The following is a 17,644-nucleotide window of genomic DNA, read 5'->3' on the forward strand; positions in this document are numbered from 1 at the left end:
TTTCTTCCTGACTCTAACAGTCCACACCCTGTACCCACTTATCTTTACATTTCTAACATTTTGTACACTTGCAGTCATGTGCAGCTGCCTCCTATACCAGCTCATGAGGTTTGAACTGTGAAGAGGGTGGAAGTACAGATCATTAAGAGACAGAGTTACTCAGAATTAGGTACAGTGTCAGAACACACCACAGACTTTGCACTAGCACCCATGAAACTTTTGCAAACAAAAGGGACCTCCACAAACAGCTGCATTTCTCAGAAACTCCAGCCCTGGTAATCAGTGGCAAGACATGAAGGACAGCAGCTTTCAGACAGGCTATAGATTTTGCACTCAAAGATTAGAGTGACCAACAACCTCATACCACTCAAAATAAGTGCAAAACTTACTTTTCCAGCTCAGCTTTTTTTAGGCAGCCTGCAGACACAAGCCTCTAGCTATATGAGCTATTTATCCTGCAGAATGATAAAGAAGCATGATACCAACATCACATCTAAATTCCATAGGTGGGAGCCACTGAACACAACCGTGTCAAGCCTCTGAACATCATCTTGTTAGAAATTTGCAGATGTCTATTGAAATGGTGGTGTTCAGTTCTGTTTGGGGGCATAATATAACCTAAGAAGCTCCCACAGGAAATACCTTGCAGCTCCCCATTCACCTCTTGACCAACTCACACATTTCAAGCATGATCACAATACAAGCAAGCGTGCATTTAGTAATGGGACAGCATCTGCAACCGCTCCCCAGCCATATAATGTGGTGCACACATACCCTAATTATGTGACATGCATTTCAGGTCACAAGACAACATTATAGCTAGTCACAACAGAAGGAGGGCATGTAGGGTCATGAGGAAGTAGGGCAGAAAGCAAGATCTCAGTCACCAAAAAAAATAAAATATCATTGTAATAACAACTTGGCCCACAGCTTGCCTCAAAATCCTGCCTTCAGCAGCTCCCTGGATGGAGGTTATTCTGATAAACTGGGACTGGTCTAGGGTCCACAGGTTGGCTATGTTTGCTCAAGGCTACAGAGTACATCATTGTGAATTCAGGGACTTGCACTACAAGTTAAAAAAAATCACCACTTTTTGATTAGTGCTCTGTATTTTATACACACCCAGACACACATAGTGTTCAGCAGCACTACCCTGTCACCAAAGTACTTTTTCTATGACAATGTTTAGTAAAATAGCATGCCACATCTGTAAAGCAATTAAGCAAACTTCTTTGAAATATGAACTCAAAGGTTTTGAATATTAACACAACTTTTGTTCATGAGGCAAAAATCATTCTCCTCGTTCAATTTTCTATGGAACCTTCATTCCATCAATATTGCAATTTCACAGCTAAACATATTAATAGGGTCATAAATATTCAGATTATGTAATAAAGACAGTGAAAGCAGCCGATAAAATGCTGTTAACATTCATTTACAGCAGCTGGGAAGGCCCTGCCAAATGTTGCTTTACATAACAGGTCATGATGCTCTGACTGCATTAAGCTTTCTGATCACTCTTCCTTTATCTGCTATGATTTTGAACACAATACGAGACAGCACAGACTAACCAATGGATTTAGAAGCCCTTTCAAGCACACCAACATTTCAAAGGTTTAAAAGATTAAAATATCAAAAAAGAGCCTTGTGGTTACTATGTTTGTACTTTTGCATTCTACAGTGCAGACATGAAAGTGACACTCACATCATTTATCTGCCTTAACTCCACAATTCAGTGCCTCCGATAAATTTTAAAAGTGAGTTTATTTTATTGTACCATACTTCAGTTAAGCTATATGCAAAAAAGGAAAACAACATTCAGTAAATTGAAAACATCTCTATTGCAGTTCTCACAAGGCATCTCAATTACTATTGAAACATTCTGTAATGTATGCATAATCCTGTCCGCAACCTACATTAATTTTATCTTGAGAGTTGCATCTGAACCCAGTGCCAGTTCTTGCTTTGCTTCAGTATATTCTGCATGACATTTCCTTTGTTTCAGAACAGTCTCTGCTGCACTTAAGAAGTCAGGATTCCCAAAGCATGGGTCAGATGCTACAAGCTCTCAGGCAAGCATCAGCCAGGCACGTGGACTGTGGGACTAAGTCAGAATGTTTTACTGTAAAAAACGATGACTCACAGTTTGATTCATTCGTTTTGCATATTTCCATGCCAAAATTAAGCCCAATCCTGCAGACATTTATGGAGATTAGTAGCCCTAGGAAGGTTAAGAGCTCTGGTGAGGTCAACAAATTCATGTGTGTAAAGTAAACAAGGCTGTACATAACAGGACACACACGGCAGCTACTATACTTCTTGTAAAAGCAACACCACTTCATTCATCCCTCCAGCCCTGCATTCGTTAGCAACTATTCAGAGCACTGAATACATTACAAAGCCTAATGCTTTAACTGACTGAAATTTTACAGCAGTGGGTCTCAAGCTTTTCCTGTAGCCAAGGCTCATTAGAGAGAATTGACATGTCTACACACAACTGAGGAGTTTCAGCAGCACTTACCAGCTCCGGCTCCACGCCATCCATGTGGGGCACAGCTTCAGCAAGGACAAGCTCAAGTAAAGGAGACCTGACAAACTACCAGATGTTCATAACAATTTTAGCCATTACAGGAAAAATAACATTCCCAAAGGGAAACACCATTTTCATCAATACTCATTTGACTTTGTGCAGTCTGCATCGAATTACAAGGAACCCGGTACTTGGGTTTTGATTTGAGTAAGGCTATCTTCAGTCACTTCTGGAGACTCTTTTCAGTGCATTCAATCACCTGAAATTAAGATCTCTCTTCACTTTAAATTAAGTACTCTTGCCCAAGTTAGAGCAGAGTCTTGTCCCAGACTTGGAGGAGATAGCAAAAGCATTTTTTCCCTAAGACAGGTGTATTTGCACAAGAACTACAGAAGAGGTATGTCTTCCCAAATCACAAACTCTTGAGATGAGATTCAAAGGGGTAATTCCAAGGTCATAAACACACTGCAATAGGAGCAACGACCCATATGATCCTAATAACAGGTCTGAATCCCCACCGCACTATGCAATGTGCAAGTTGTAACTTAAAAACTCTCATTCAGAGCATCTCACAAATAGACCTACAAGCAAGGTGGAGGTTCCTCAACTAGAGGTAGTTATAGCTAATCCCATGATCTCATGTACTACTGATATCTTATGAACTGAGAAAAAAAGTAATCACAGAGACGTCATCAAAAAAACCCCAAACAATTTTGGAATTAAATTTACTTTCAAACATCCTAACACAAACAATTCTAAGGAAAAAAAAATAGAAGCCGCATAATGTAAACAGCATGTGCTCTGCAAGGCAGATGTTACAACCGGGAAAACAACAGATTACGTATAAATACTTAATTAGGGAACTGAAGTTTCCATTAATTCTTTACATACATTCTATCTCCTTATTTACAGTATCTTTAATAAGCTTATAAGCATCCTTTTATCCAGTAGGAACTGCTACTGATTCAGGATGCATTAGCTACTCATTTAATAAAACAGTCAATTACAATTTTTTTTTTTTTTTAAAACGTAATCAAATGAATAGTTAGATAAATTACTGGGTAACTGAGTGGAGCGCAGGACAGAGCTAAAACCAAATTGTCCTTTCCAACACAAAATATGCCAGTGCACAAATTCAGAAACATATCTGAAGGGTCTTAAAACCCCCTTTTAAATTAAGTTGAAAAGAATTTGGAGATTTCCATCTTCTTGCCTGATTCTGAGCTATGGTACTTTGCATACAGCTGTTCAAACAACCTGACTTCACCACATGCAGCTGAAGTAGGACAAGTAAATAGGCATGTTAATACAACCAAGTAAAGCCCAAAATCTGCCAGAGCCTTGGCTTTTTGAAGTACTGTCTGCTGTCCTCCAAAACAGTTCTGCAAAGGAAATAACCTGATCAACTGCCATGACTGATAAAGAGTTGTTCAGGTATCTTTCTTCTTACAGCTATATTAACACACTGTAATCATTCACCTCTAGTCACTAAACCCCAACACATTCACTGTTATTTGACTAACAACTGCAGGCTTGCCTCAGTAATATTTGCAGACCCACTCCCCTTCTTTCCTGCTTAAACATCAGTTGAGGTAATTTTTCCACCCTCAAAAAAAACCTCAACCCTACTCTTCACAGATATGAAATAAGTGAGGAATATTTGCAGAGTAACTTTCTGGTGGCTGCAATGAATGCTCTTTGTGAACCTGCAACTCAGACAACTGGGGAGCGGAATTGCCATGGGACAGAAGACTGAATACGCTGTATGAAGGGAGTGCTGCAGGAAGAGTCATGGGAGCAAAGGTTCATGCAAACAAACATTAATTCGTGAACCTTTCAAATAACTCTGAACAAACATTTTTTTCGTAGACTGTCTGCAAACCTAGAGACAATCTGCAAAAAATTGCCTTAAATGCTGGCAGGGTGTTAAGATTAAGAATCAATACAAAGGAAAGGGCTGGGGTTTTTTTCTGTATACTGTGACCACATGCAATGAATAAATAAGGCATCCTCTGAATACTTCCCCCTCTAGATTAATAAAGTAAGTATTCCTAATTTAGAATGATCACACAAATATCTCAATCCTACATCTCTCCCCATTTCCCATTTATTTAAAAAAAAAAAAAAAAAAAGAAGTAAAGCAGGAACATACGCTTGCTGGAATACATAGTGAGACCCGTATATCTCAGGTGACTGCTCTAACTACCAGGCAATGGATTCATAATCACCCTGTAAATAATTAAATATTCATTAAGTCTAGGGAAAAAGCAGGAAAGCTTCAAACAAACAAGAACACAAGGAGACTTGTCCCAGAATTCTCTGTTCGCTAATTCTCAGAGCAATCACTTGTAGAGCTAGATTCAAGATTTAATTTTGAGTAATATAAAGGTAGCAAGGTGTGAAACCAGACTCCTCGTGCAAATGCTCTGATCACTAGGAAGGATCAGATTCCCAATGCCGCAATTTCAGACGTATTTCCACATGGCTCAGCAAAAGAAGTAACATTTTCAGGTCCTCTCTGGTGGCAACTCAGATACATCAGCATGGATGGGGCCGCCACTTATCTCTTGCCTCTGCCAGCTGGAGGCAAGGCAGTTTCTGGTCTATAAATAAGGGAACTATATTAGTGAGATGCTGTGTTTCATATTGTAACTCCTGCAAACAGTCTGCAGAATAAACATGTAGGCCAGTATACGCAGTGGCATAAACATACCCACAGACACTTCTGAAGTGAGACAGCGGCCAAAGGGGAACTAAACACGGCATCTGAAAGGCAAACACAGGAGCTAGAGTTCTTTTATGGATTTAATCCCATGGGATATTTTTCACCCTAAGCCTCTTTGAGCCCATATGGAAGAGTGTGAAAACTGCTGTTGTAGCCTGAATGTCTGTTCTCTCCAGCCTGAGCAGAGACCTCCCCCATTACACAGAGGCCATCCTGCAGCCAGCAGGGAATGACACTGAGCTGTACTGAACTGGCTGGTGGGCCACTAGCAATGCATACGCTTGGTATCTCCTTGAACAGTCCCTCTGCCAACCCATCCCCTCTCACCAGTAACCCGCCACTTTTCTAGTCAGGGTGGTACCTATTGTAGGAATTACGCTTTGGCTCTTATTTTCATTGATTTTGTACTTTTGATATGAAAAGAGGGTTTTCTTGCTCAGCATTATCAAACCAGTTATCAGGGACTGTCCAGAAAGGTTTCCTAGCGATGTTCCGAAAGACAGACAAAAGCTGCTACACAAATTTTACACACACTTGGTCTTTGGTGTTCAGAGCTATAGAATCATAAAATTGCCTGGGTTGGAAGGGCCTTTCAGATCATCGAGTCCAACCATCAACCTAACTGACAAAAACCACCACTAAACCATATCTCTAAGCACTACATCCACACATCTTTTAAATACCTCCAGGGATGGGAACTCCACCACTCCGCTGGACAGCCTGTTCCAATGCTTAATAACCCTTTCGGTGTAAAAATTTTTCCTAATATCCAATCTAAACCTCCCCTGGCGCAAATTGAGGCCATTTCCTCTTGTCCTATTGCTTGTTACTTGGGAGAAGAGACCGACCCCCACCTCGCTACAGCCTCCTTTCAGGTAGTTGTAGAGAGCGATAAGGTCTCCCCTCAGCCTCCTCTTCTCTAGGATAAACAATTATCCTTTCTCTTGCAACAGCCTCTCAGTACTGCATACCTCATTGCAGCCTAGTGCAACATAGATATACTTCACCAGATTTTTTTTAGACATAAAAGCAGTCTGATAAGGAAAAGATGCTCCAGTTTTCCTTATGGAGGTACAGTCAGCCAAAGCCACCCATAATTCAGTATTCACTTCCCTTTGTTCTCCTATGTTAGCAGGTGGAAGCAGCACTGGAGCCCTGCTCAAATACAGGCTATTTTTCTTGTACACATTTTTGCCATTAACATTTTCATATTTTTCTTTACTTAAAGTACCAGAGACAACTCCACAAGGCCAGATATCATGCCTTCCTAAGGTGCCTTTATTCAGAATAGTCATCACCATAATGCATTAAACCCTTGACAGAAACTACCTGAAGAAGGAAAAGGCCTCAAAGGAGGGCTGGAGGAAAAACAATGAAAGCCCCAACTCTCCCACCCTATAACCTCTCAGGCCCAACAGAAACCTAAAAAAGTAACATTCTATTCCGTATTTCCAATTTATAGGCTCTGACTTAAACTAGTTTGTTGACAGAGAGCTGCCTCTCTAGACTCCAGTGAAGGTCAGTAATTTCAGCCAGGTACAAAGAAAAGGATGGTTTGAGATGCTCCTGGCTGCTTGTTTATCAAATAAGGCCATATGATCAATTTTGTGAGGGGCAGTGTATGCTACTACCCCACAGTTAAAGACAGTAGTGGAAGTACTGCTTAAGAAGCACAGGATTTGACCCACAACTACAACATCATGTCATCAGAAGTGGCTGGCAATTAAAAGATTACAATACAGCCAACGATAATCCGATGAGCTCAGCTGCAGATGCACACAGACTGCTCGTAGCAGGCTGCTGGGGAAGAAGCGATGCCGGGTGTGCATGACAGCACTCGCTGCTTGATGCTCCTCTGCAGCACCCTGGGAGGAGAGGAGCCACTAGCAAGTGGGGACCTGCTGCCTGCACTGGGCTGCCTCATCTCCTCTTCTACACAGAGGACCTTCTCCCACCCTGCACCTGGTTGTGACTTCAATGCAAGGGTACCTGAGATTAACATTTTTGGTCTATTTTCTGTCATGACATTAAGAATCTCGCTAATTCTATGCACTGTTACTTGAAAATTAGGAAGGCACAAATACATGAAGGCAGTCTTAAAAAAGGCACGTAATGCACACAACCTTGTTACCCTTAATCTCAAGCAGTCTGTTAGGCAGCAAAGACAGCATGGTTGTCAAGTTCTCAAAACTTAAATCAAGTTCTTAAAACTTAAATCAAGTTCTTAAATGTACCAGTTACCCATTTGCAACACAAAACAAACAAGCTAGCTTTCCATTACACAGCTGGTTCTTCATGAAGCTGATATTATTTATGCCAAGAATGCAGAGATGCCAATTTGCCACATGCATAAGGCACCTATGAACAAGAGTTTACACACTTTCATTTCTACTAATCATCAAATTAGTGATTTGCAAGAGGAAGAGCATGCTGTGCTGTCTAAACGCTTATAACAACCTTGGTGTTAAATACTCTATAATAAGGGTGAAAATTTTTTTTCCCTTTTTGGTATACCTTTTGAATGCCTCCATAAATACTGTCTAAGGAGTAAGAGTAACTTTATGCCTATCGACTTTTGTTACAGAGGCTTGTATTGCAGTGTATCTTAGCAAGCAAGGAAAACAATGACTAGAGGCACTAGACAGCTGTCTAACACAGTGCCCCGAACTATCTGCAATGTAAAACTTTAAGGAAAGGGACCGTGTGGATCATCAAGTCCAGTCTGCTGTTATCACAGGCAATCCTATCTTATAATCTTTCCTAAAAGATTATTTACTGGACAGTTAGCATCTTCAAAAAAAAAAGTTAATAACAAATGGCTAAAGTTGGGGGTTCTTTTCATCAAAAAAAGCAGAATAATAGATCTTCTTGTTCTATAATATGAAAAAAATGAATTAAGTGACTTGTAATCCATTTAATTTCTCTATTACTTTCTAAAACAGTAACTTGATTGTTGAGTCAGAATGATTCGGTTCAGATGCTTGCTCATCTTGGTACTGAATGAACACTTATTTTATCTTGCCTCTGACCTAACGCTTACAATTTTTAAGGGAAGAGAGGATAAACAGAGTCAGAGGGGAAAGAAAAGAACAGCAAGGCTTGAAAGACAACAGGTTGTTGAAAGAACAGAGCACTACAAGAGCTATCACTGAATCTTATTAGATTTCTGCTGTACTCTGTAAACATGAGCAGATTCCTCTGATTTTCAGGAAGCAGATACTCTGGAATCAGCTAGAACAGTAGAGACTGGTTTCTTTTACCATACGAAAGAATGTACACTGGAAAGTGCAAGGGGATCAGCACATCTCCTTATTTAGCTTAACACACAGACAGAGCAAAGCCAGAAGTGTGCACCACTCCACTTCTGAGACCTTGAAAGAAACAAGTCAAAGCAGCATCTTGAAGACTCCTGACACAAGACAGCACCAACAAACTGCTAGCAGACCCTACACGCGGAGTAATTCAGATGAGTAAGCACTGAGTCAGTTAAGGAGTCTGGACAGTCCATTTACATGAATCTGCAGTAGTCAGTTATATTTCCCACAACAGCTAATTATGTAAAGGGTTACAATCATTACTTCCTGGAAGTCATCATCTGCTAAGCCAGCTGCATTTGCTTTTTATTCCCAATATAGTTAACAAGAAATACTACATCATAAGTGTTCTAATTATATTTTTTGTAGCTTCTATTTCATAATAAAAAAATAATTTTACATCTAGTATATTTTGAGAATGTTTTGGTTAATATGCTAATACAGTTCTCCTGCCTGATTGTCAGTGCTTCTACATCTGTAACGGAAAGTCTTGGGAGGTCGCAACTGAAACACAGGTTTCATCAGTCAATAACAGATAACATAACAAAGTTAATAGGGATATTCTAACTGATGAATCCATGATCACACTTCTAAGCAAGTTCTACTGAAACTTTTCCTAGAGAAATGATAGACAAAGAAAAACTTCTCACCACTCTGTAATTAAAAACAACCCCCCAGGCACTACAACCAAGGTAAATGCAGATCAAGTACCCCCACACCTTCGGAGGGACTTCATTAAAGCCAAATCAACTGTAGCGTCCTTCACTGCATAGAGTTAGATGTTAATGACAAAGGTCATCCTTAACTCATTTCACAGTTGTAATTATTACAGAGTCAAATCATAAAGCATACACTTTCTCCACAGCATTTTCAGAGAGCATTTAGTGGGGTTTACTGGTGTTCATTTCCTAGAGACTTTTCTGACATAGGAGGCTGGGACATTTTCTTGCCCAAATGTTTCAAGTGAAAGACTATGAAGAGCACCTTCTCTTCCTACTTGTAACGCCTACCTTATTAACACACAGCTACAGCTGGGATTATTTTATTGTGCCAACCGTGAACTAAAACAAGCATTTTTGCCTTCTAGAGAAGACAAACTGTTTATTACGTTTGCATGTAACACGAAGGTCACGGCCATGCCCATATACAAGCCAGTTCTTGGAAACAGAACATTAGATTTGCTTGGGGTTACTTCCAAAACATTCATTTTCCATAAAGAGATTGCACCTCAGTCTCAGGATTTGTCAAATGGTCACCTCCAGGTAAAATCCAGCTTTCCAGTGGGTTGTATGATGCAAAACTGAATACTGCATCTTGAAATTCATACAGGTATATGCCTGAGAAATAGTGGCATGAACAGAAAGGGAAGGGGCTATTGAAGAGATTTTCCTTGTTCGGTTACTAAGCTGTAGCTAACAGAAAATGCCTTGAGAATACCAGTGCTTTGCCTGGACAAGACGGATTAGTGGGCAGAGCATAGGTAAAACATAATACACCACCTTTAGCCTACCAGGTGGCTATAACCGACTTGTGACACACTTCTCTGTCTACCAGAAGATAACTTCCACAAGCTGCAGAAAACAGTAGATTCCTGAGGAAGTGGTGCCTCAGGATTACCGCTCCCATTACAACGGATCAAAGTGAATTGTTTGTCTTAGAGCACTCCCAGAGGACCAAGCCACCACACAAACTGCCCGAAAAGCCTGCAGTTGTTTAAGTCTTGGAAACAAAGGAAAAAGAGCAGTGATAACCAGCTCCTTTGGTTTTGGTGCCAGATATGGTCTTGGTAATGTGAAACACACGCAGCAAGCAGTCTTCCTGTGCAGACAGCTCTGCCTCTTACCCAGGAGATGGTCCCATGCTCTCAGCGATGGCGTTCTGTGCTTCATCCAAGTATCTGCAGTAGCAGAGCCCACCAACCTCATCCCTGTTAGTAGTACACAAGCAGTGATGCCCTTCAACCACTGCCTCCAGTTTTTGGCTGTTGCTCTTCCTTAGCATGCATGCATACACACACACGTACATACATGCCCCCACAATCTCTTGAACCGCAGGGTATTTGGCCCGGTGCCTAAGAGACAAAAACCGGGGAAGGAAAAGACATAAAAGTAACTTCAGGCAGAACAGGCTATTCATGACTCACAGCTCCCGGACTGACCAGCACGGAGCAAGGTCAGTCAGCCTTGCCTCGGAGATGGCCAGCACTTGATCGGATCAGCCCAGACAGCTCAGAGCAGAGAGCACAGCGGGGCCCCAGGAGGGTCGGGTCAGTAACTGGGAAGGTGGGAGAAGCTGCTCACAGAGGAAACGCTGCCATGAGACTAAAAGCCGCAGGAAGCAGAGGGGGCAGCAGGCAGAGCGCAAGGAGCCCCCTGTATATGTTCTGACTAATTGCTCACACACAGAAACAAACCCCCACACTCCAAAGCCTATTTTGCTCCATGAAAGCCGAGCAGTAAGAGTAGATTAGACTCTAATAGGGATTAATACAAGTTAAGGTAGCACTTATTTCCACTAGGGAGACCAGAAAGGTTAGATGTGGGATACTGCGATAGCTAGATGTAGCAGGAGCTTGGAAAAAAAGGGATAAAGGGGAGAAGCAGCACCACTGACACCTGCCTGGCTCCATTTGTGCTCTCCTCCATGCCCAGCCCTGTCCAAAACAGAGATCAGACGTGCTGCACTGTCAAGTTATGGTCAGTGATTTCTAATAGGCTGTGGAATGGTCAGCGGGGGATTTCTTATCCAGTCTCAACAGCGCTGACCCACTTTTTCCCAGCGCTACCACCCATCACCTGACTGACAAGGAGACCACTTTTCACAAAAGGCAAGACCTAACCCAAGCAAAGTTTGAGGCAGAAAATGAGATGAAATTCGGATCCCATTCTGCCTTACCGCAGCCATTTCAAAGCTATAAGTTTAATTTTATTAGCAACTAGGACTGCAGTTCATAAAAAAGTGACCAATAAAAGGTAATGGCAGGAAATTAAATGAACCTTAGCGTGATTTAAAGCCTTGCTCTGCAACAGCAAAACTGCATAGAAAGTACGTTTGGAAAGGAAAAAAAGCCCCAAAGAAGTGATCATAAAAGGATCCAAACTGCTTCAGAGTCAGAGGCAAATTAATCTTTCTTAGGGACTAACAAAAAAAGTGCAGGTACACACAAAACATACACATTAAGTATGCATTATGATTGCTGTATTGACAGAAAGAAACACTGGTCAGACTGTCCATTTATTGCTCGCCCTTTCATGTGTGCTATAGCAATTAGAACTTCATTCACCTTTAAATTCAAGTAAAATAATAAATGTAGTTTTGCTGCGGAGCTGGAAGACACTGGCTGCAGTGTGTGGTCAAACCAGGAAAAATAAAAATTGTTCAGTTTACGACTGAACTATCTAAACCTGCAGATACCCCTTCCAGCTGTGTAGCCAGCTACAAACTCATTAACATTTACCTGGGCAACTGAAGTTTGTGCTCTGAAGGGAAGGATCAGAGAGCAGGAAGAAAGCGGTGAGGGGGAAAAGGTAAGGAACTATCCTTCGTTAGCCTGTCTCTCGAACAACATGTAACTCCAATTGAAAAACAGCATGGAGAACAATATCCTTTTTGTATAAGGCAACACTCATTGAGGTCAAGTTCTTTGATGAGAAAAATTTCTACTGAACCACACTTGGTAAAGCTTAACTTTGGAAACTGGCATCACTTCATCAGGATTTTTCAAAATGAAATTTGAGAATGCTGGCATCATCCAAGGCACCAAGACTTCCACTACAAAGAGTTTTTCAAAATAGTTATCAGATAATTTTACTAAAATGTCAACCCAATTTGTATTTCAGAACTCAGCTTTTCCTCAGAGAGCCTTCTGTTGTTGTTTTAATTCTAGATTGGTTTAATATGGAGTAAGCTGAAATTCAGTTTCACAAATTAGAATTTGCCTAATTAATTTTTATGGAAAATGAAATGTAATACAGAGTGCCAACAAATTGTTTCTGGTGGAAAATAGGCGTATTTTGTTCTGAAACAGTCCATGCAAATATTGATCTTAGTTGCTTTTGGGCTTGTATTTTAAAAGCAACATATTTCCAGTCAGTCACTTCCAACTGGAAAATTAAGGTGGAAAAAGGAAGCATCTAAGTAGTTCTTCCGTCAGTCCTTTTCAGTTGGAGATACAGTTGTGTAGGAAGGCCTACAGACTGTTAAACTCCAAAGATCCTCAACAGTTCAAACCATACAGAGGATCTCACTGAACAGACAGGTCCAGATAATGGGTCAGCACATGGCTTACCAATTCAAGGCACATTTATCCTGTACGTGGAAGGCCAGTTACAAGTCTTAAGAAGGTAAACATGCCAGTTTAACACTTGAATCATCTGAAAGCTATTGAGCAGCATCCCCTGATCCTCTGCTACTACTACACATTTATTCTCCAGAGGGATTAATTTATGAAGTTAGCCAGCTACTCAAGATCTCACTAGCTCACCCTTCACCATATCTGAGATACCCACACGGACATCAGAGGATGCTCAAGTATTTCTTTGTTACAGTGCATTGCTCAGTAACTTTATCAACAGACACTACTTTACATTATCAGTAGTACCAAGGAGCAGCTGGTCCTCAGAATACAAAAGGTAGGATAATAATAGGCTACTATAGTCAATTGAGCTTTGAGTTAAGGAACATTGTGTATAAATCTAAGTAGGGTCACGTATCAGAAAGTTAATACTCAACTCCTAACTATACCACCAGCCTGTTACTCATTTAAACAGGATTCCCTCCACTTTCTAGCTCTAGTCATATTCCCCACCCCAGCTACAAGGTTGTCAGGAAAACTACCTTCAGATGGCCTATAAAATTATCACATTCTTCAGAAAACACACATACAATTGATAGTCTCGATGATCGGGGATATTTTAAGAAGTTATTTTACTCAGTAATCCAATACAGTCTGCAGAAAGTCTACAAGGCACGCTGCCCAAGATATTTTAACAATGATATAAATTGTTCCTCAGAACTGTCAAATTGTTCTTGAATAAACAAGCTCTTGATGCCTTTCCTAAAGCTTTTGAATTAGAAAGTGAAATATTGCTGAGAAGTAGGTGCTTCAGCAAAATTATCAAGTAACAAGGTCATACTGGAACTTAAGTCTATCAAAATCGCTCACTTCCAACGAGTGAGAGTTACAGAACCAAGCAATACTTCCCATACACCTTTATGTCTACAAATGTCATCACAAGATCTTTACATCCATCAAACCAATGGGTATAGGTATCTATCTGGACTGATTTAACTTCAGTATTAAGATATCCTTAAGAAATATCCTTCTGTTTTCTATATGATGTGCAGGAAAGTGAACACAATTCCCTTACTGCTACAACTGGGGCAGTTCTTGGCTGAAGTTAGCCTAAAGAACATGGATATTGCAAAAAAATGTGCAATAAGATGTTCTGCCCAACAAGTCAGAGTACCTTGTCCACTTCAGCTTGACAAGCAGGTAACATTTGCAGGCTTTCTACTTTAGTGGAGGTCATACAGGAACAGTAACAGCCAATCTACTGATATTGCTGAAAGTCCAAGGAGAAGATGTCAGTTTACACCACCCAGGAATGAGGCAGAACAATTAACATCTGTTACCGCTTCCTATTTGAGGAGTTAAGAGCAGAAAAGCTATGTGAAGAATGGCACTGTTAAATGCTCATTTCCAAATATGGCACCATATACGTACCCTACAGGCCATGTACATTAGAGGCCCCTCTTCAGTATCAATATTCAGACATCTTATGACAGGATTTACAAATGCACACATCAGTGGTATGGTTTCTGAACCACTAAAACTGGTGTTCAGCATGCTAGGCTCAATGCAATCTCATAGCAATGTAAGGGATATATGTGGTATTACCCTCCTTTGCACGCGCCTGTCCAGAAGACCTCAGATGGCCAGTTTGCGGCCAAATTGTCCAGATCCTTCAGGCAACTAAACATGTCACCAGTGAGGAATCAGTTAGCCATTGCAAACACCAGAAATCATAAGCAGCAAAAGCGGTTTTGGCCACACCCATTTATCCTACCCTAATGCATGAAATTCCAGGTAGCATACAGGGACCTGCATTTCCTGCAATTATATTCACTTAAAGTTACCTTGCTGGCTAATTAGGACTGATTCCTTAGCCCTTGACCCCCCGATATCAAAAAGATTTTCAAGGTATCACACAATGGTATTATCACTTTGTTACAGTAACACTAAGCTAGCATAGAACAGAATTATGTCTCAGTACAGACAGTTCTTGCCACCTGAAATACAACTGTAGTGATGCTGGTTAAAGAAAAAGAAGCTCTGGCTACATTTTCTAGCCCAGCATACTTTTTCAAACAGCTGCTAATCAACAATTGAAGCGAGGCAGTCAGGACCAGACACAGCACAGACCACCACAAAGGAGCAAAAGCAAGTCAAAATTCCCACTAAGCTTCATTTACAAATGCTGCCTCCCTCTGCAATTATGATGGGGGACCATGACACCAAGGAGCCAGGTTATCAGAGATGCCTGCTACCTTAATCTTTGTTTGTTTATTAAACGATACCATATATGTAGCTGAAGGGTATGGTATTTTTTCTTCATTATTCAAGAGAAAAGAATGGCTTATATAGCAACTGGCTGTAGATAATAAAGGCTGAGCCCGTAACAATCATGTTAGGAGGAGGCAAAGAACAGCCTGCATACTCTGCAAAGAGCTTAAGATCTTGAACATTTTTTCTGCTCAGTGATCAAGACAAATCTCCGCAGAGAGGCAGAAGCACCGATCCTCCATGGGCTCGATGGCAGTGAATCCACCAGCTACATGAGAGCTGTCTCAGCCCTGCCCATGTCAAACAGACACCTGAAGCGTGGCCTACCTGCCAGCTCAGAGAAGACCCCTCACTGCCCACCTATCTGGCAGGTCTCTTATTTTAAGCCTAAACCCCTTCCCGGACCCAAAAAGATTTTCATTGGTGAGAGGTATTTTTCACAAAAAGTTAAGCTTAGGAAGTAGAAAAGTCATAAACTACCTCTTTCCATTTAGAAGGAAAAAGAACAACAAAGCCCAAACAACTGTCTTGAAGAATTTGATCTCGCAGGAGCAAGAAAGAGGAAAAAATACGGTGCAATTACAGAAGGTCAGCAAATCTTTGAACGGCTGTGGAGCGGTTCCTCCCACCCTGTTTCAGACACCTCGGTCTGAACCTTGCCAACCCCTGCCTGCGTGGGGCTGGAGGGCTCCCGAAGCCCACAGACCTGTGTGGGCACACGCTCCGTCTCTGCACAGGGACCGCCGGCAGCATCAAGGAGGGTCCACCCCAGGTACATAAAGAGCACAGCCACATTATTCTAATAAGCAGAGTTCAGGTGTTGCATAGCTTTTTAAATGCTGCATTTCAGGTTCACATCCATCCTCAAAGCTCGGATTTATTGCAATTTATGTATTATGCAATATATTCCCCAACAGCATCCAGAAGAAAAGGATGTGCACCAAGGGACCCACGCCCCACTGCCCATGCTGCTACTTTCCCACCCTCTGTTCCACCCAAGACACTGGCAGAAGGGAAAACGCTACGCCAGGAGACGAGGCGAAACTCAAGGGTCTGGAAGTGCTGGTGGCTCCAGCCAGGGTCTGCCGGCGCTGTCCTCGTCACAATAGTTGGATGCGATACAGCCGGGCCATGCGAGGCTGAAATACTTCCTGGGATGGCTGAAAGGGCTCATTCAATAGTCAAGGATAATTCTTTATGAGCCATCTTCCACAGCCCCAACGCAGAAACTACAACCCTGAGGGGAGGGTGGGGGACACCGGCCATGTGCCTTAACAGAGGGGCACGGCTTACTATTGTCTCTCGCCTCAGTTTAGCTGCCAAGCCTTTTTTTTATGCCCACCCCCCCACTCTGTTACCGAAGTCGGTGGAGGAAGGGAAGGTGCTCCGCCGGGGCCGGGCAGCGGACAACGGCCGCAGCTGTCCCCCGGCCCCTCACACAAACCGACGCCGCTCGGAGCGCGGCCGCCCGCCACCCCCTCCCCGCTCCCCTCCACCGCCCCGAAGTTCGGGGAACAGGCACCGATCGCCCGCCCAGACGGCGGCAGGGCCGGCCTCGGCCGGCAGCCCGGGGGAAGGGGCCGGCAGCCCGGGGGAAGGGGCCGGCAGGGCGGCCGGCCCGCCCGCCGCGGGGGCTCCCGCCGCCGCCCGGCGCCCCTGAGGCCGGGGCGGCGCCTCCCGCGCCCCGCGCTTACCTTTCACTTGACTTTCATACTCCGCTATAATCTCTTTGTCCTTTTTGAATCTGCTGGGGGTTGACATTATCCACTTGCTTCTTCCGCTTCTCCCCCTTGTTCTCCTTGTTTTTAATTATTATTATTGATTATTATTATTTCTTTTTCGGGGGGGTGGGGGGGAGGCTCCCCAAGTTGTATCAGGCGGCCACAAGCCCGAGCGAGCGCGGCGGCGGGCGGCTGGCGCGGCGGGAGCGCCGCCAGCACCGGAGGCGGCGAGGGCGGGGAGGCGGCGATCAGACTAACCCCGGCGCGGGCACCATCGCCTCCCGGCACCGCCGCCGGCAGCAACGCGGTCCGCGGCCCCGGGGGCCGCCGCAGGGCGGGGCGGCGGCGGAGCTGCCGCTGGCCGCGGGGCAGCGCTTCCACTAGGCGAGGGCGGGGGCCCGGCGGCTGCGCCCCACCATTGTTATCGTTCCTCACGCACCCGGGAGAGGGGAAGGGAAGGAGGGAGCGAGCGGGCGACCGCGCTCGGTCCGTACGCCAGAGGCACTAGTTACTCCTTGTCGCCGCGCTCGCCTGGGTGGGGACTCGGGGCCGGCGCCCCACCGTGACTAACCCCGGGCGGCAGCGCCGAGGCGCACGTCCCAGCCCCGCAAAACCCCGAGCAGCGGCCGGCGCGGGGCGGCACCCCCGCCGCGCCCTGGAGAGGTGTCTCCGGGAATAAACTTCTCCCCGCCCTCCTGCCGCTCTCTCCTCCCTTCCTGCCTCCCCGCCCGCCTCCGCTCACTCCATCGCCTCGTCCCCGGTGGCGCCCGCTCCGCCTACCCCCCCCCC

The 17,644-nt window shown here is 43.6% G+C and overlaps 1 protein-coding gene across 3 annotated transcripts in view; it reads right to left on the bottom strand.

The window, feature by feature from the left end:
- The window catches only part of SRGAP1 (SLIT-ROBO Rho GTPase activating protein 1), a 149,324-nt gene extending 131,736 nt beyond the window's left edge, over nt 1-17,588 (bottom strand). For all 3 annotated transcript variants that reach the window (XM_063323055.1, XM_063323054.1, XM_063323056.1), the window contains exon 1: nt 16,829-17,588. In XM_063323055.1, coding sequence (XP_063179125.1) covers nt 16,829-16,895 — 67 coding nt within the window. In that variant the 5' untranslated portion in view covers nt 16,896-17,588. The remainder of the gene's footprint in view (nt 1-16,828) is intronic.
- Nucleotides 17,589-17,644: the final 56 nt, after the last annotated feature.

This window comes from Chroicocephalus ridibundus, chromosome 1 (genome assembly GCF_963924245.1).
Source record: "Chroicocephalus ridibundus chromosome 1, bChrRid1.1, whole genome shotgun sequence".
NCBI classification, from domain to species: domain Eukaryota; kingdom Metazoa; phylum Chordata; class Aves; order Charadriiformes; family Laridae; genus Chroicocephalus; species Chroicocephalus ridibundus.